Source organism: Hypanus sabinus, chromosome 2, assembly GCF_030144855.1.
Source record: "Hypanus sabinus isolate sHypSab1 chromosome 2, sHypSab1.hap1, whole genome shotgun sequence".
NCBI lineage: Eukaryota > Metazoa > Chordata > Chondrichthyes > Myliobatiformes > Dasyatidae > Hypanus > Hypanus sabinus.
The window spans coordinates 12801973-12822063 of record NC_082707.1 but is presented as its reverse complement, the minus strand read 5'-3'; the positions used below and the strand labels follow the sequence as shown (position 1 = coordinate 12822063).

General features: G+C 41.7%; 1 protein-coding gene across 1 annotated transcript; it reads left to right on the top strand.

Moving 5' to 3' along the window:
• Nucleotides 1–1489: 1489 nt before the first annotated feature.
• Nucleotides 1490–14598, top strand: LOC132403055 (extracellular calcium-sensing receptor-like). Its single transcript, XM_059986293.1, has 5 exons — nt 1490–1762; nt 2661–3435; nt 4506–4699; nt 13366–13489; nt 13691–14598. Exons 1-5 carry the CDS (start codon nt 1505–1507, stop codon nt 14596–14598), a joined length of 2259 nt encoding a protein of 752 aa, XP_059842276.1. The 5' UTR covers nt 1490–1504.
• Nucleotides 14599–20091: the final 5493 nt, after the last annotated feature.

Genomic DNA, 20091 nt, shown 5'->3' with positions numbered 1-20091 from the left:
TACAGAGAGACAGACCACTGGTGCTTTTTACACAGGTCATACAAAGTTGCGTGCATGTTCAATAGCAAAGCTGGGGAAAAGAACTCCGCTCTACAGTAGTATTGCCAATAATCAGTCGGAGCATCTTTCCCATTGGCGTCACTCGATCTTCTCGACCAATTATAAATCCTCTCCAGTTTATCGTCGTGATTTTATGTCGAACTCGCTTACCAGAAAATTTCAGTTAAGTCTGTTATGATGGATTTATCTGATTCTCCAGATGGGCGTAATCGCCTGCTGTGTGAGAACTTGGCTCGCCACCGTAAATTGGACGTCGCTTCACAAACAGGTCACTGGTAGAGATTCCTCTCGCCATCCGTTGACGACGTATAACAACCTTATTTTGCATTCTGCAGCGCTAGGCGTATAATGGAGGTGGGTGTGAAATGGGACAGTGACATTCTTTGGATTCTGTCGAGTTATATGAACAATGGATATGGTTGTGTAATGGGACAGACACAGAGGACTGGGTCAATAGGGCATGTAAAACCATTACAATTAGTTCGGCACCTCTCCTTTAGCCGACGGTCCTGAACTATGCAATGTTATATGTGTATTTACATTGACGTTAAATCATGCAGAACTAATTTCTGAACTATTGTGGGAAATCACGGAAAATTGCTAAGCACGTTTATCCTATGATGTATTATGTGTCAGCCCAACCACACTTTCAATTACTACATGCTTCCATGTGAATTGTGTTCAGCGCCACCATAATATAAAACCACTGAAGGAAGATTCTGACCATCCTCTGACAATGAAATGACGTTGATTATTGTAGAGCGACCACAAAACATCGTATTGCCTTAACACAATCCATCCAGGTTACATTGACTCAGGAGATTCAATCGAAGCTGAAAATATTGAGAAAAACAAACAAAAAAAGAAAACTCTGTTGGAACTCAGCGTTTGAAGCATCATCTATGGGGGATAATTAAAGAGTCCAGTTTTGGGAGCAGGCACTTCATGATTTGAGAGAATGCTGGCTTGCAGCACTGGGCACATGTGAAATACTGCAGCTGACCTTTCTCGATCCTATGAAAGGTTCCAGCCCAAAACGTAACTGTTCATTTCCCTCCGCAGACATATCCAGAATTACCGAGTTCCTCCAATAGTATTTGCGTGATTCTTTTTCCTAGTTTTTCAAGAACCTCGGAGGTCAGCTGTGCATGACCAGAAATATGATTCGTCTCGAAGCTCCCTTGTGGGATGCGTTGACTCCTATTTACTACGAAATGAAGCGTGTCTGGTTTGTTAAGCTGGTAGTTGAGGAAATGATCAATAAGCAGTGTGAATCCTGGTCAGAGGTCAGTGTTCTGAGCGCCCTTAATGGGCAACCAGAAAACAATTACATTTTAAGTCTTTGACGTAATATCTTGTTGAATTACGAATCTGTCGACCTTTATCACCTCGTTTACATTTATTCCACAGTTTTGAATTTGAAAGCTTCCGACTGGCACAGACAATGATTTTTGCCATTGAAGAAATAAACCAGAATGCGAAACTCCTCCCGGGAATCGCTCTCGGATATCAGATCCACGATGACTGCTCGTCCTCCGCGATCGCCTCGAACGCTGCTCTTACTTTGATCAACGGGGAAGAGGAATCAGTTGAACACCTTGAATGCAGAGGCTCTTCCAACGTCGCTGCCATTGTTGGATGCGATATGTCTACAAGCTCCATTGTAACGGCAAGGATAATGGGATCCTTTGGCATTCCACTGGTAACGTGTCAAATATTTAATTGCATTTTTTAGCATGGCGGTACCATCTCCTTATTACCAAGGACAAAAACAATAGGTCCCTCACATTTCCACCAGAAGCAATGATGCGCCAATCACCTTCGTAAAACAACCAAATTTTAGAACATAGTACATAGTACAGAGTACAGCTCAAAATCAAACCCTTTATCCCAAAAATGTTCTGCCGAACTGCTTACACCAATAATTAAAGGAGTAATTAAACTAGTCCCTTTTGTCCACATTGTCAGGGTCACTCCAGTCTGTGTACAGTGTGTGCCAAAGAGTGTCTTAAACGTTTGTGTCGTATTTGCATATGCCACTATCCCTGACAGCAAGATGCAGGAACATCCACACTCTGGGTAAAGCAAATGCTCGGCAAAGCTATTTTAAACATAACCCCACTCAACCTAAATGCAGGTAATCTGACATTGGATATTTTAACCTTGGAAGGAACATACCGGTTGTCTCTCATAACTTTCTAACAGGTCTCTCCTAATATTCAGCCACTATATGTAAAAAAAAATAAGTTTACCCAGACTTTCCTCACAGCAGATATCCTATAATCCAGACAGCATCCATTATACCTCTCATGCACCTCCTCCTTAGCCTCGATCTGGTTCCTATAATCGAGCGCCAGAATTGAATGCAATGGTTCTGTTGTGCCTAACCAGAGCTTTATTACCAAAACAATAAGTAGCTTATGATGCGTTGAAAATTACGTCCGTTATCCTGATTATATATTTTTGTCTAGTCTTCATGTTGTGTATTCTACATTGAGTTATGTACAACAGAAAAGGATTAAAACCAACCACTAGAGTTACATCGGTCATATACAGTTAAAAACCGGATCGAGGTATTCATCACTTTCACTTCTCTGCAGGTTAGTTACTATTCCACCTGCTCCTGCCTCAGCGATAAGCGAGAATACCCGACGTTTTTCAGAACCATCCCCGGCGACCAATACCAGTCTAAACTCCTTGCAGACCTAGTAAGAACATTTGGCTGGACTTGGATTGGAACTATTAGAAGTAACACGGATTATGGTAATTTCGGAATGCAAGGATTTGTGGAACATGTGGAAAAGTTTGGAGTTTGCATTGCCTACTCTGAGTCCTTTTACAGGACCGACCCGCCTGAAAAAATCAGTAAAATTGTCCAGGTGATTAAGCAGGCGTCTACTAAAGTGGTAGTGGCTTTTGTCCATGGTGGTGATATGCGAATTTTGTTGAATGAGATTTGGCGACAAAATGTAACCGGCATACAATGGATTGGAAGTGAGGCGTGGGTTACAAGAAATTTTCTTCCGGCTAAAGAAAGGGCGATCTATCTTACCGGGACAATTGGTCCAGCTACCCGAAGGATAGAGATAAGTGACCTCAGAGATTATCTTCACAACGTTCATCCTTCAAGTTTTAGTGGTAACATGTTGGTGACAGAGTTTTGGGAGACTTTATTCGCCTGTTCCTTTATCACGGACAACGGCACACGACCAGGGAACTCGCCTGGTCACGTTCGGCAATGCACTGGAAATGAACAGATGGAAGGGATACAAAATAGCTACCTGCCAGCGGTAATGGACGGGACTTCGTACCACGTATATTCAGCGGTCTACTCCATCGCTCATGCACTCCACGACCTGTTAACCTGTGTAGAAGGTGACGGTCCCTTTACGAATAAAACATGCGCGCATATTGCAAATTTCGAGCCTTGGCAGGTAGGCATGTACTTCCTTTAGCAAAGTAAGCGCCTAATTTACATCGCGGGCAGATATGTTTGTAGTTTGCTGCTTACATCTTTCGATTTTCATATGCGGGTAATCAACTACGGAGGATTATGGGTTGGCAAAAAATTCTTTTTGTGACGTCCAAACTACTTTTTTCTTTTTTTCTCAGAATAGGGTTCCAAATGCAAAAATGTCAGCCTGTTGTTAAGTGTGGAATAGAACAGCTAACGTATAGTTATGCAATATTGCCCAATAGCAGTGTGAATCGTGTTTCGATAATTTGAAGAGGATATTAGCTGAAGGATAAAATTTGACACGAGCTCTGGTGCCAATCTGCTGCTTTCCAGAGAGTAAATCCACTTGTAAATGACTCCTGCATTTTAGCTGGTGGTGAAGAGGTGCATTTTCACATACTGTACAACGAAACGGTATGCTCTTCTTCCAATTTGTAACTGGCGTGCAAGTGTAGTGGACGAGTTTGAGTTTCTACCTTCGATCTACTGCAACCATTTTTTAATTTCCTGTTTTTTTTTCCTGGTGAACCACGGCAAGTACAATAATTCCTTAGTCAACCTCCAGACTCCTGAGAAATTTCCTCGGTATATTTCTGCCTTCCTCCAATATCAATGCCGATTAACAAACTGCTGGAGGAACTCCGCGGGTCAGGTACCATCTGCGGATGTAACTGGAAGGTCGACCCAGTCCCAGCTACAAATGCAACGTAAACTTTTGAGGACAACTCGCCGGACTTCCTGTTGCCTGTTACTTCAGGATTTTTTTACTCCCGATCATCTGCAGTCTCAAATATAGATATCTTCTTTATGTGCTACTTATCATGCAACACATTTTTGTCACTCACTTTACAGAAAATGTGTATCTCAATAATTACGTTTCAGAATCGGCACGCCCCGCTTAAATAATAGTCTCCCTTGTTTACTTCCCCCCCTCGACCCCCACCCCATCCCCAGTTGCTGCACTACCTCCGCACTGTGAATTTCACAGCAAAGACGGGAGAAACCGTATATTTTGATGAAAATGGTGATCCAGTGCCAAGATACGATTTCGTGAACTTACAAACAAACTTAAAGGGGAGCGTCGACATTGTAAACGTCGGATATTATGACGGTTCGGCTCCGCCAGGTCACGAACTAATGCTAAATGTCAAGGAAATCAGCTTTAGCACGTCTGGAAATACGGTATGACCATCATTTCCCATATATCTACGCTGGTGAAATGGAAAATATTTGCATGCTTAAGTTTAAATTGAATTTAATTGAATTGGCTTCATTCCTTACATCCTTCACCTATATGAGGAATAGAAATCTTAATGTTACGTCTCGTCTAAATGTGCAATGTGCAATTTATAGTAATTTTTAATAAAGAATATGTACAACAGGACAATAAAGATTCCATAGAAATACAACTGTATCAGCGTGAACTTAACAGTCTGATGTCCTGGTGGAGGATGCTGCCCCGGAGCCTAGTGGTCCTGGCTTTAGTGCTTCACTACTGTTTCCTTGATGATGGCAACTGGAACAGGTCACAGGCGGGCTGATTCGCTCCCCAATAATCCTTCGGACACTTCGCGTGCACCTGCCTGTGTAAATGTCCTAGATAATGCACGATGATTTTTCTGCAGTACGGCAACAAATTTAATTAACAGATTGGAGCTGTGGGTGACGACACAGACATGGGTATACAGAGGGGGTCTGAGAAGACAGGCCTAAAGAGCTCCTATGTTGATGGTCAGGGGGCAGTGTTGACCTTACTCGTATTACCTGCTGGTGATCTGAAAGAATGTTCAGGATCTAGCTGCAAAAGGCCGAGGTCTCTGAACTTCTTATGAAGCCTGGCCGGAAATATGCTATTGAATGCTGAAATGTAGTGCAGAAGCAGTATTCTCACTTTACAATCCTTCTCCCCAGCTGTGTAAATAGGGTGTGTAGAACTGTGGCTGTTGTGTCATCTGTCCATCGCTTCTATCGGTGGGTGAATTGTAGAAATAGATGCTGCTGAGCATTCTCCAGCGTAAAGCAAAGTACCATGCTATCATTTCCATCTGCTTTCCTAGGAGCTTAAGAGAAGGAAAATTACCTTATCAAGAGAAATAGGCTCTGAATGTAAATTTTCAGATTGGGTGAGCATTTGAAGAGTATCCAACAAGGGGATAACGTCGTAAGGTAAGATGCTCATCATTCAAACTGAGAAGCGTAGCCTGTCTTCTCCTGAGATGTGTGTGAATATCTGGAATTCCCTGCCCCGAGGGTGCTAATGGCCAGATCACGAATTATTCCAAAGATGGGGTCAGATATATATTTGAATTGAGGATAAAGCAGAAATGGCAGAAAATCGGATTAGAGGCCAGAGTACATCAGCTATGAACAGACTGAATGCCGTGACGGGCTCAAAGTAACGAATAGGCTAATATTTTATTACAGTGGGCTTGTGTGACTCTACATGATATTTCTCTTACCACAGCAACATCTGCTAATCTTAAAACAGTGATGTTTAATGACATATTGGCTTTGCGGATTCAAGGAGGCACTGGGTCACAGAACAGTGCAACACAGAAATAGGACATATAACCATATAATAATCACAGAACGGAAATAGGCCATCTCAGCCCTTCTATTCCGTGCCGACGCTTACACTCACCTATTCCCAGTGGCCAGTACTCAGCCCATAGCCCTCCATTACTTTGCTGTCCAAATACCTATCCAATTGTACTTTAAATGACAATCCCGAACCTGCCACTATCACTTCTACTGGAAACTCATTCCACACAGCTACCACTCTCTGAATAAATAAATTCTCCCCGGTGCTACCCTTAAACTTTAGCTCCACAGCTCTCAAATCATGTCCTCCTGTTTGAATCCCCCTACCCTTAATAGGAAAATCCTATCCACGTCAACTCGATTTATCCCCCTCATTATTTGAAATACCACTATCAAGTTCCCCCTCAACCTTCTACTCTCCAAATAATAAATACCTAACTTGTTCAGCCTTTCCCTGTAACTTAGGTGCTGAAACCCAGGTAACATTCTGGTAAATCTTCTCTGTACTCTCTCTATTTAGTTGATATCTTTCCTATAATTCGGTGACCAGAACTGTACATAATACTCCAAATTCGGCCTTAACAATACCTTGTACAATTTTAACATTTCATCCCAACTCCTGTACTCAATGCTCTGATTTAAAAAGGTCAGCATACCAAAAGCTTTCTTCGCCACCCAATCCACCTGAGATTCCACCTTCAGGGAACTATGCACCATTTTTCCTAGATCACTCTGTTCTACTGCGTTTTGCAAAGCCCTACCATTTATGATGTATGTCCAATTTGGATTAAACCTACGAAAATTTAGCACCTCACATTTATCAGCATTAAACTCCATCTTCTATCGTCCAGGCCACTCTTCGAACTAGCCTAAATCTCTCTGCAAGCTTTGTAAATCTACTTCATTATCCACAACGCCACCTATATTAGTATCATCTGCATACTCACTAATCCAATTTACCACGCCATCATCCAGATCATTAATTTATATGACAAACAACATTGGACCCAATACAGCTCCCTGAGGCACACCACTAGTCACCGGCCTCCAAACTGACAAACAGTTATCCACCACTGCTCTCTGGCACCTCCCATCTAGCTACAGTTGAATCCATTTTACTACATCAATATTAATACCTAACGATTGAACCTTCCTAACTAACGTTCCATGCGGAACCTTGTCAAAGGACATTTGGCCTATCTGGTCTGTGCCGAACTACCATGCACCCTAATTGCATTGGCCAGCACATGGTCCATAGACATCCAAGCACGCTCCATCCACGTACATTTCCAAACTTCACTTAAATGTTGTAATCAAACCTGCATCCAACAATTCCGCTGGTAGGTTGTTCCACATGCTCACCAATTGCTGAGAGAAGAAGATCCCACTTATATGTGCCATAAGCATTTACCCTTTCACCTTTAACTTTTAATGTCTAATATCACCTCTTTGTGCAACATAAAACCTACTTGAATTTACCCTATCTCTATCCCACCTAATTCTGTATAGCTCTAAGAAACATCTCCTCACACTTCTACGTTCACAGCATGAACCTCTTCAAAATTTCTTTATAATCCATGTCCTCAGGAGCCTTTTGATGTCCTGGTAAGTTTACCTTTCAATCCTATTTACATCTTTCCTGCACGTAGCTGACCAAATCGGCACACAATACCCAAGCCCCAATCTAGATGTCATCCACAATTTGATGATCCCGATTACAACATTATCATCCGGATGGTTGAGATAGATGACAAGTAATTCCGGGCAAGCACTAGTGACTGTGGCACATGACTCATATACGAAATCATGCATTACAACCCTATGACTTCTCCCGTGACGATAATTTACTACTGATCCTGAATCTTCTTCACCAGCATCCAAAGAGGACATTGGTATGTGCCTTGTTGAAGGCCTTGTAGACAACATTCCCTCTCTTCCCTGCATCAAGTATCTTGGAAACTTCCTGAAAAATTCTATAATATTGCCGAAGGACGTCAAACAGTACCTGTCTATCCGAAAACTTATATACAGTATCCAGTCCTTTAACATACATTCCAATGACTTACCCAGTACTGATGTCATCGGTAACTTTTTTTGTTTTACATTAGATTAATTACTCTGGATCCGAAACTTCGCAGTTTCAGTTCCGCTCCTTTTTATGTGATATTATTATGCAGCAGGTTTCACGCATTTACGCTTCCGGCAATGTTCTAAAAGTCTGTTTTTACGTGTACTGAATCGAAGACTCAGTTAAAAACTAACACGTCTGGAAATGCATTATTCTTTTCTTCTACGTCGGTGAAATATAAAATAGTTGTTTAACTGGGATACATGTGACGTGCTTGGAATTTATGGTGAAATTAAAAGAAGAGAGCGGGGACAATCAGTATTCTTTTGCGCACTGCAGTAACCAAGGGGACATTGGGTTGTGTATAATGTGACACTTATTTCATGACATTAGATTAAAGAGGAGTGGCCATTCTATGAGTGGGTCTGTGTTAGGGTAAGGCATCGAGGTTTGGCTTCTTCGAGTTTTTGTCGAGGAGATGCAGAGGCCATTTCAAGAGTTTTTTTTTTGGTTATTTGTTTTTTTTTTCATTCATCTATCTTGCACACTTAAAGTAGTGGAATTGCCAAACAGGATAATGGGAATGCTACTCTTCTGGGATGTCAAAAGGCAGAGGGACCTACATTTTCGCTAAAGACTATAGATCCAAGAGATGGGTCCAACTGTAGCTTTTAACAGACCATGTTAAGGAGATGGAGTTGGAACTTGATGAACTGCGGATCATTCGGGCCTAGGACACAGGTAAATGAGTGATATTCAGGTGGAGAAAGTGCATAGGCAGCCATTGAAGAGTACCACGTGGCCACTCTCTGGCTATCAGACAGGATCTGTGTCTCTGAGGTGGGGATTCAATAAGAGACGAGCTGTATTAATAAAAAACGGTTCATTAGGGAATCAAAAGTGGGGGCGTTGCCTCGTGAAAATCGGAGATGAGTGGGGTTGGGGGAGGTACGAGAACACAACCTGATTTCTGGAAATTGACCAGAGATGTTACGCGAGGTCATGACTATCGAAGTATTGAGCTGAATGCAGAGGAGCTTAGCGATGACTCGACGCCAGACAGTCGGCTGCTGGAATAACGCTTTCATTCACGGATCGTCGGCATTAGGACCTGGATCGGCAGTCACCCTTTGCTGAAGGTCGGAGTTGATATGGCAGCTCTGCTCTTAAGCAGCGAAAACTCGTTTCCCATATGCTGAGATTTATGTGATTACTGGACTGGACTGTATTGGTTTCCTGCCGCTTACATAAGAAATAAGAAATAGGAGCAGGAGTAGGTCATCCGGCCCATTGAGCCTACCCCGCCATTCAATAAAATCATGGCTGTTCTGTCCGTAAACTCTGCTCCATCTACATGCCTTCTCCCCATAACCCTTAATTCCCCTACTATGTAAAATGCTATCTAACTGGTTCTTAAATATATTTGCTGAAGAAGCTTCAACAGCTTCCCTGGGCCGAAAATTCCATAGATTCACCACATTCTGGGGAGAAAAGACAGCTTATTCGCATCTCCGTCCTAAATCTTCTCTCCCAATTCTTGAGGCAATGACATGAAATTCTAGTGTCACCTGCCAATGGAAACAACTTTCTTACTTCTATCTTATCTATCCTTTTCAAAATGTCGTATGTTTCTATAACAGCCACTCTCATTCTTCTGAATTCCAGACAGTATAGTCCTAGGCGACTCAATCAGTCCTCATAGTCTAACCCCTTCCTCTCTGGAATCAACCAGCTGAAACTCTTCTGCGCTGCCTGCAAAGGCAGTATATCCTTCCTCAAGTATGGACAACAGAACTGCACACAGTACTCCAGATGTGGCGTCAACATTACGCTGTATAGTTGCAGCATGACCTCCTTGCCCTTGAATTAAATCCCACTAGCAATGAGGGCCAACATTTTGTTTGCCTGCTTAATAACCTGTTATACCTGCAAGGCAACTTTTTTGCAATTCATGCATAAGTACTTCCAAGTCCCTCTGCACAACAGCCTACTGCAGTCTTCCACCATTTAAATAATAATCTGTTCTTCTATTATTCCTTCCAATGTGGATGATCTCGCATTTATCAACATTGTTTTCCATCTGCCAGACTTTGGCGCACTCACTTAAGATATTTATATCCCTCTGCATTCTCTCCACATACTCTGTACAATTTGCTTATCCACACAGTTTAGTGTCATCGTCAATTTTTGCTACGCTACACTCAGTCCCTCCTTCCAAATCAGCTGCGTGTCCAGCACCGACCCCTGCGGAAACCCACTCAACACTTACTGCCAACCGGAGAAACACCCATTTATACCATCTCTCTGCCTTCTATTGGTTAACCACTCCACTACCGATGCCTATACACTTCCTCTGGATTTATGCATCAATATCTTATTTATAAGTCTATTGTGCGGCACCTTATTGAACGCCTTCTGGAAATCAAAATATACAACATCCACCTGTCACCCTCTATCCACTGCATTCATTATGTCCTCAAAGAACTCCAGTAAGTTTTTCAACTGTATCTACCCTTCTGAATCCATGCTGCATTTGTCTAAAGAGTATCTCCTTTCTATTTCTTCCTTAATTATAGCTTCAAGCATTTTTCTAACTACAGATGTTGAGCTAACTGGATAATGTTGCCCGTCTTCTGCCGACATCATTTTTTTAAAAAGAATGGTGCTTTTTTGTGTTTGATAGGCGTTATCTGTTAATTCTTTTGTGTGTAAAACGGTGTTGGGGAGTTGGTGCTACTCTCGCTGTTCTTTTCTGCAAGTGATGGCGTCGGGAATTGCTATGTGTAGAGATGATCGTTGATTGTTTAGTGGCTACTGTTGCGAGGGGGTTTTTGAGAGTGGGATTATTGATTCTCTTTTTCATGGCGGCGGACAGTGGGGTGCAGTTGATATCATATCTTTCATTATCACCCACGGTCGTTCTGTATTTAATTGCTATCTGGAGAAGACAAATATCAAAGCTGTATTTTACTTTGACAATAGAATGGACCTTCAAACCTTTAGAAAGTACATCTGTGAGTCTGGAAATACAGATCCATAACTCCTTGAACGTGGCGTCACGGGTAAATAGAGTCACAAAGGAAGCCTTTATCACATTGGCCTTCTTAGGTCAATGTAATTATTGCATGAGATGGATTCTCTGTTGAAATTGCATAAGATGTTGAGGATGAATTTGGAGTATTGTCTGCAATTTGATCACCTACACACAGTAAATAAAAGAATACGTTTAAAACAATGCGGAGAAAATTTACAAGGATGCTCGCCGTAATGCAGAATGTGAATTATCAGAAACATTTGAAAACATTATGTTGTTATTTTCTAGAACATAGATGACTGAAGGCAGATTTGTTAGAAATCGACAATTTAGTTCAGTATTCTCTGTAAAAAAAATATCTTGGCAATTGTAGGGATGGCTTTCAGTGGATTGAAAAGCTTGAGCTTGAGCATATCAACATTAAGAAAGAGGAGATGCTGGACCTTTTGGAAAGTATTAAGATTGCTAAGTCTCTGGGGCTGGACAAGTAATACTCTTGGCTACTGTGCAGGGTGCGGTAAGAGATTGCTGGGCCTCTGGCAATGATCCCTGTATTATCAATGATGACAGAAGCCATTCCAGAGGATTGCAGGGTTGCAGATGTTCCTCCCTTATTCAAGAAAGGGAATAGAAATAGCCCTGCAAATTAAAGACCAGTGAGTCTTACTTCATTGGTTGGTAAGCTGATGGACAGATCCTGAGAGGCAGGATTCATGAGCAAATGGAGAGGCATAATATGATTAGCAACAGTCATCATGGATTTGTCAAAGGCAGGTCGTGAATTTCCCTTATGAGCCTGAATTTGACTGAACATGTTGATGAAGGTTTGTTGAGAAAGTAAGGAGGCATAGCATACCAGGCGACTTTGCTATGTGGGACCAGAATTCGCTTGCCCATGGAAGGCATACTGTGGTTGTAGACTGGCCATACTCTGCATGGAGATCAGTGACCAGCAGTGTGCCTCAGTGACCTGTTCTGGAACCGCTTCTCTTCGTGATTTTTATAAATAATCTGGATGAGGAAGTGGAGGGATTGGTTAGCAAATTTGCTGATGACACAAAGGTTGGAAGTGTCGTGGATAGTGTGGAGGGCTGTCAAAGGTTACAGTGGGACATTGATAGGGTGCAAAACTGGGCTGACAAGAGGCAGATGGATTTCAACCCAGATAAGTGTGAAGTGGTTTATTTTAGTAGGTCAAATATAATAGCAGGATATAGTATTAATGGCAAGACTCTTGGCAGTGTGGAGGATCACAGGTATCTTGGGCTCCGACTGCATTGGACGCTCAAACCAGCTATGCAGGTTGCATCTGTGGTTTAAAAAGGTGTACGGTGTACGGTGTATTAGCCTTCATCGATCGCGAAATTGAATTTAGGAACCGAGCGAGAATATTGCAGCTACATAGGAGCCTGGTCAGCCACCACTTGGAGTACTGTGCTAAGTTCTGGTTGCCTCACTAGAGGAAGGATGTGAAAGCCATATAAACATTCCAGAGGAGATTTACAAGGATGTTGCCTGGATTGGGGAGCATGCCTTATGAGGATAGATTGAGTGAACTCAGCCTTTTCTCCTAGGAGCAACGGAGGATGAGAGATAGACCTGATAAAATGTTGAGAGACATTGATCGTGTGCAGAGTCAGAGGCTTTTTCCCAGAACTGAAATCATTGCACGAAGTGTACACAGGTTTAACGTGCTGGGGATTAGGTACAGAGGATTTTTTTTTACTCAGAGAATGGTGAGAGCGTGGAATGGGCTGCCGGTAAATTTGCTGGAAGCAGATACAATAGGGTCTTTTAAAAGACTTTTGGATAGGTACATTGAACGTAGAAAAATAGAGGTCTACAGGTAAGCCGAGTAATTTCTAGGATAGGGATATGTTTGGCACAACCATGTGGGCCAAGTGGCCTATACTGTACTGTGCTGCAGGTTTTCGATATTTCTATTTTGATCTTCATTACCAGCACTATTAGAAGAGGCACATTATGTTCTCAAATCTCCATTTATCTATTGTAGCCCTTTCCGTCTATGGAATCACATACTTCACACATAATATTTTAAAGAATGACCCTAGCTTGACATTCACTGGACAGTCACTTTGCCTTCTCAATCTCAATTTTAAGATTTTCTTTCAGCTGTTCAGCGTGCCCAATGCCTCTAATTACACATACACTGAATCACTGTCAGGGTGCTTTCTATTTCTTCAGATCCCTCGAGCTGTTTGCTCAGAACCATGTCTTCCTGGAACAAGAAAAGTCGGCCGAAAAGGACAGCCTGTATGTTGCTTTACCTGTGCAAAGTGTGCCGATGGTGAGATCAGCAATGCCACTGGTAAGTGCTGAGATACACAGTCATTCCCTCGATTCCGTAGTTCTGTGCTGTGCAAGAGTATGGAAGAATTTAAGATGGAGGGTTATATGGGAGGCAGGGTTTAAGGGTCGGTACAACATTGTGGGCCGAAGGGCCTGCACTGTGCTGTATTGTTCTATGTTCCATGTTCAATATTTTCATATAACATAATTATTTTTTTAGATTCCACGGATTGCATCAAGTGTCCTCTGGAATACTGGAATAATCAGGCAAAAACAGAATGTGTTCTCAAGAGGGTTGAGTTTCTTTCATTTGGAGGCATTCTTGGGGTTATATTAGTAACACTTGATCTAATCGGAGTATGTTTTACTTTGGGAGCCGCTGCCATTTTCTACCGGTATCGAGAAACTGCCATGGTCAAAGCGAATAACTCTGAACTGAGCTTTCTGCTTCTTTTAGCTCTGCTGCTTTGCTTCATTTGCTCTCTGACTTTCATTGGAGAACCCTCCATCTGGTCTTGCATGTTGCGCCGCACCACTTTCGGAATTCTGTTTGTTCTCTGCATTTCCTGCATCTTGGGCAAAACTGTCCTTGTCGTGATTGCTTTTAAAGCAAATCAACCTAATAGTAGTGTTATGAACTGGTTCGGACCTGTGCAGCAACGTCTGGGCGTCTTCCTTCTTACGATTTTGCAAGTGTTAGTTTGTGTTGTCTGGTTAAGTGTGTCACCTCCCTACCCCCTTAAAAACATGAGCCATTACAGAGACATCATTATTCTGGAATGTAATGTCGGCTCCTTGACAGCTTTTTACTTGGTCTCAGTTTATATTGCTTTGTTGTCCATTGTGTGTTTAGTACTCGCATTCCTTGCCCGGAAACTCCCAGATAGTTTCAACGACGCCAAGTACATCACCTTCAGCATGCTGATCTTTTGCGCTGTATGGATAACTTTTATTCCAGCTTATGTGAGCTCTCCTGGAAAGTACACCGTAGCTGTTGAAGTGTTCGCCATTTGGGCATCATGCTTCGGTATGCTAGCTTGCATTTTTGCCCCGAAATGCTATATCATTTTATTCAAACCGGAGATTAATACAAAGAAACATTTGATGTCCAAAGGGACTTCACTTTAACAACCAAAGTAGCTTGCATCTTCATTACATGGTGTTTGTCATCTTCGTTCATTAAACACAATTTGGATTTTTTTAGTTCGTCAACAGGTTAATCATTTTTAGAATTGCACTCAGGAGAATAAAATGCATTTAAGATCTGTTGTGCATAATTTTGAATGATTTGTCCAACGTTTAACAGAATAAAACCAAACCGTAATATGATGTATGATTTCTATTTATGGTCTCGTCGTGATTAATCTTTACTTATGGAAACTTCTCCTCCACCAGTACTTACCTCAAATTTGCACAAAGCACGTTCTATCATTCAGTCTCGTTAAAACTTTGGCAAGTCAGACGTTGCTCTATCTTAATTGAATGTTGATATTCAAGTTAATTACGACGCCAATTTTCGGCTATTTGTTTGACAGTGTTAGCTCCACTTGCGCGTTTGATGAGGCATTGCGAATGATTATTTGAATAACTCTTACAGGCCCGTCATCTTTGGCTACATCCACACTAGACCGGATAATTTTGAAAACGCCGGTTTCGCGTAAAAAGGATAGACGTCCACATTATACGTTTTAAAAAAAATATCTCTATCCACATTGAAACAGAGATTTCGGGAAATCTCTTCCTACTGGGCATGCACAGTACACATCTGCCGAAAACAAGCGATGTGTTTGGTGTCGAATCTCGTCGTAAATGTGCACGCTTGTGTAGTTGCAGACTAGAAAAACGCTTAAAACGGTCATTTTAGCAAGGCATTTTCGACATCAAAAACACCGCTCACAGGATATTTTCACACAATTACCTGTAAAGTCTGGAGTGCATTTTTTGCGTGAAAATCCCAATAATTAACAGTTTCTGTGAAACTAACACCTCCCGGTCTTGTATTCAAAAGTGATTCAAAAGTCAAGGTACTCAGAACAAATTATTTTCTTGTTCTGATATTTTCTCTGAACAGCACTGAACCTCTTGACAATGCTCCTTGATTTTTACCATCGAGTTGCTACCACATGCTTAGCTGATTAGATATTTGAGTTAACGAACCTTTGTACACGTATACTTAATGAAGTGGCCTCTGAGTTTACTTACATTCGTTGATGCATTGAGTGATAACATGTAGAAGTAAAGACACGATGTTGCTTTGCTTGAGAACTGATTAGTTGGATCAGTTGAATAAACTTCCTGTCAAGAACTGAGTGAGCGCTCTTCCTAATTTACATTCGCCGGTACCGGCGACGTCCACACTACATGGATAAATCCTTAACCGAAGCTTTTTCTCTTCTTTTTACCTTCTGTCCTTACTAAAACCGCGCTTTCCTCCTCGATACCGGAACTTTTCAGAAACACTTTCCAGGGTAGGTATTTTTGAAAACGCTGCTCGGGCAGATCAGTGTGGATGGAGTAACTGGAGACTTCTGAAAGCGCTATCAGACGGTAGCGCGCTATTTCGTTGTTTTCTTGAACGCAACTTAACAATTTCAGAAGAGACGGCAAGGAAACTGACGCCAGAAGAGTTAGAAATGTACTCACCAAATACTTTGACCCATAGCTTACTGAATAATTAAGTATTCTCTCTTTGCCCTGTTTTCTGTCCTTGCTCGCATAAAGGTTGTTTACCTTATTATGCAAGTACTTCTCTGACAATAGATGTGTCACAGCCTAATGTGACATTGTATAGAAATGCGAGATACAAGATGCAGCCATGCTTATGCATTTAACAAGTTGCTTTATTAATGCAACAGAGTTAGTCAGTTTTTCAATGTTCGTCGTCATCACGAGAACTCCTCATAGGTTACCTCCAGACGCTCCAGTATATGTTTTATTTTCACTTTTAAGTTCCCCTGCGCGAGGCACAACAACTGTCCGTCGTTTTAAGATTTTTTGTAGTCTGCAACTGAACAAACGCCCACTTTCACACCAAGATTCGGCACCAAACACGTCGCATTCCTTTCGGCAGATGAGTCCTGCGCATGCGCCGTTGGAGGAGATTCGCCGAAATCTGCGTTTCAATGTGGACAGAGATATTTTTAAAAACGTATCGTATGGACGCCTATCGATATAACGCGGAAACGGCGTTTTCAAAAGTATCCGGTCTAGTATGGGTGTAGCCTTGGACTATAGTTGTGAAAGTTGTTCCATGCAATTTCCTCTTGTTAACATTCGGTTCAAACATTTTTCTGAGACGCTGTCATTGTACAGCCAATTGAAGGTTGGTTGCAAACACATGAAAACCTGCAGATGCTGGAAATACATGCAACACACACAGAATGCTGGTGGAACACAGAAGGTCAGGACGAAGGGTCTCAGCCCGAAACGTCGACAGTGCTTCACTTTATTGATGCTGCCTGGCCTGTTGCGTTCCACCAGCATTTTGTGTTGCTTGAAGGTTGGTGGGCATGGTTAGAACTGGTAATAGTATTAGCTTGCATTAAGCATTTGGACAATGTGTTCTACTTTGGAGAGCATGCTGTGAGTAAGTCATCATAACAGCAAGTTCTGATTTAAAATAGAAACATAAAAAGAAACCTACCGCACAATACAGGCCGTTCGGCCCAAATAGCTGTGCCGAATTTGTGTCCTTTCCTTAGAAATTACCCAGGGTTATCCAGAGCCCGCTATTGTTATAAGCTCCATGTACTTATTAAGGAATCTCTAAAAAGACCCTATCGTATCTGCCTGTAGCAGTGTCGCAGACAGCCCATTGCATGCACTCACAATTCTCTCCTTAAAAACTTATCTCTGACATCTTCTACTTCCAAGCACATTGAAACTGCCCTCTCATGCTAGCCATTTCAGCCTGGGAAAGGCCTCTGACTATCCACAGGAGCAATGCCTCTCATCATCTTATGCATCCCTGACGGGTCACCTCTTATTCTCCGTCTGCAGCAGGAGAAAATGCCAAGTTCATTCAGCCTATTCTCAATAGGAATGATCACCAGTGCAGGCAAAATCCTTGTAAATCTCCTCTGCTCCCTTTCTATGTTTTCCACATCCTTGATGTAGTAAGATGACAAGAATTAAGCACAGTGATCCAAATGGGTCTATGACTAGGGTACTATAATGTTTGTTTATACTGCAACTATGAATTAGCTAATTTAATTTAATACTTCCAGCTGTTTTGAGTCATGCAGGGTAAAAGGTTAGTGATCTCTCTCCACTGTATTGAGCCAACTGAAATTTCAGTAACACTAGTCCCATTTGCCTTTGTTTGGCGCATGGCACACTAAATGTTTCCTTTCTATGAAGTTGGATCAATATCTAGACACAAAACTGAGGAATGAGAATAATAAACATGCAGGAACGTTATAGGCTTCTGTGGAGGGGAATGGGAATGTTGATGTCAAAAACCTGCATCAAAGTATGTTCAGACTATGTCAGGCCAGTCCGTCAATAGATGGCTTTCTTCTTGCTCCTTCCTTAAGCATTAGGTGCCGTCCCATTTCCAGATAATATTTTAAAATTTATAACTGGATACTAATTTCCACTATCTCATCAATGCTACATGACAGAATGATTGCATTGTTGAGCTTTATCAAATGTCAAGGCTAATAACTGCGTTACTAATAATTGATTTATTTACTTGATGGAAACATGTTTTTTTTTATATCGCCGGCATTATCCAAGAATGCAAACTACACAATTAAGAAAGCTAACCACTCAACTAAACACTAGATTTTTTGAGGATACTGAGGCACATCTACAGTTCCAAGAAAAAAAAATTCAAACTCCGTCCCCTTGAAAGTTCTCTTACTTTACTGATTTCAAATGTTGCAGGACGGTGGATTTAATTTGACTATTTTGACATTGAATAACTGAAAATGACTCCTATCAGAGTGAAAAGAGGAGGCTAATTGCACATATAAAACATAAAACAAGAGGGCACAGGTTTAAGATGCTTGGGAGTAGGTACACAGGAGTTGTCAGGGGTGAGTTATTTATGCGGGGAGTGGTGAGTGCATGCGATGGGCTGCCGGCAACGGTGGTAGAGGTGGATACGATATGGTCTTTTAGCATACTTTTGATTAGGTACATGGAGCTTAGCAAAATAGTGGGCTATGGGTAAGCCTACTAATTTGTAAGGTGGGACAATTTTTGGCCCATCTTTATGAGCCGAAGGGCCAATATTGTGCTGTAGGCTTTCTATTTTTCTATGTTTCCATGAAAAATCTGTATTCACCTTCTTCTAGGCTGTATTGAGTAGATGTGTCTTTCGTAGCAATTACAGTCTTGAGTCCGTTTGTATAGATGTCTAACAGCTTTGCACATCTGGACTCAGCAATTTTTCCCCATTCTTCTTTACATAACTGATCAAGCTCTATCTGATTTCATGGGGATCATGAATGAACAAGCCTTTTCAAATCCAGCAGCAATTTCTCAATTCAATTGAGGTCTGGACTCAGACTAAGCCACACTGAAGGACATTAACTTTGTTATTATTAAGCCAGTCCTGTGTAGCAAATTCTATATTGTGGTAATAATCCTGCTGAAAAACAAACCTCTCCCAAGCTGCAGTCTTCCTCCAGACTGCATCAGGATTTCCTCTAGGATTTTCCTGTATTTTGCTGATTCATTTTACCCTTTGCCTTCACAAGCTTTCCAGGGGCAGCTGCAGTGAAGCTTCCGCACAGTATGATGCACTATGCTTCATTGAAGGGCTGGTGCACTAGGACGATGTGCTTAGACGAAAGAAAGAGTTCAGACTGATGGCCAGAAAGCTTAACTTTGGTTTCATGAGATCTTTAAACCGTCTTCCAGCCGGCATAACTGTCTCCCATATGCCTTCTGGCATACTCTAGCTGAGGTGTTGTGTGAGATTTTTTTCAGCAGTGTCTTTCTCTTTGTCACTCTCCCATAAAGCTGTGACTGATGAAGCACCCCATGAACAACATTTGTATGCGCGTTATCTCGCTTCTCAGGTACCGAAGTTCGTTGTTCATCCAGAGTTGTAACAGATTTTTTGATGGCCTCCCTCCTTGCATGCTTACTCAGTTTTGAGGATGACCTGCTCCAGATAGATTTACAGCTGTGCTATAATCATTCCATTTCCTGATGATTCATCTAACTGCACCCCAAATGATATTCAGTGCCATGGAAATTTCCTTGCATTTATATCCTGACATTTACTTTTCGATAACCATTTCATGAAGTTGACTGGAGTTGTCTTTTGTCTGTATGGTGCACTTTTCGTGAAGATAGTGACTCAACAGCAGTTTGTTCTTTTTCTACAATCAATTGAAACAGCTTGACAACACACAGGTCTTCAAACACAGATCTCCATTTTGTGTGACTTCTAAGTTATGTTACTTCTAACACAAATTGGCTGCACTGTAATATTTAGTGTGTCAACTTGACTGGGTGACTACTTATGCAATCACTTACGTTGTGTTTTATATTTGCAATAAATTCAGATCATCTTCTGAAGATCTGTAATCAATTTGTCAGAAGAGACTTTATCTGTTGATTAGTGTCATGCTGATGAATGATTGTTCTGTCCGTATTAATTATCAG

Coding starts and splice junctions, on each gene's coding strand:
- LOC132403055 (XM_059986293.1), top strand. CDS start 1,505: ATGATTTTTGCCATTGAAGAAATAAACCAGAATGCGAAACTCCTCCCG. Junction 1,763..2,660: donor GATCCTTTGGCATTCCACTG/GTAACGTGTCAA, acceptor ACTTCTCTGCAG/GTTAGTTACTATTCCACCTG. Junction 3,436..4,505: donor CCTGTTAACCTGTGTAGAAG/GTGACGGTCCCT, acceptor TGAATTTCACAG/CAAAGACGGGAGAAACCGTA.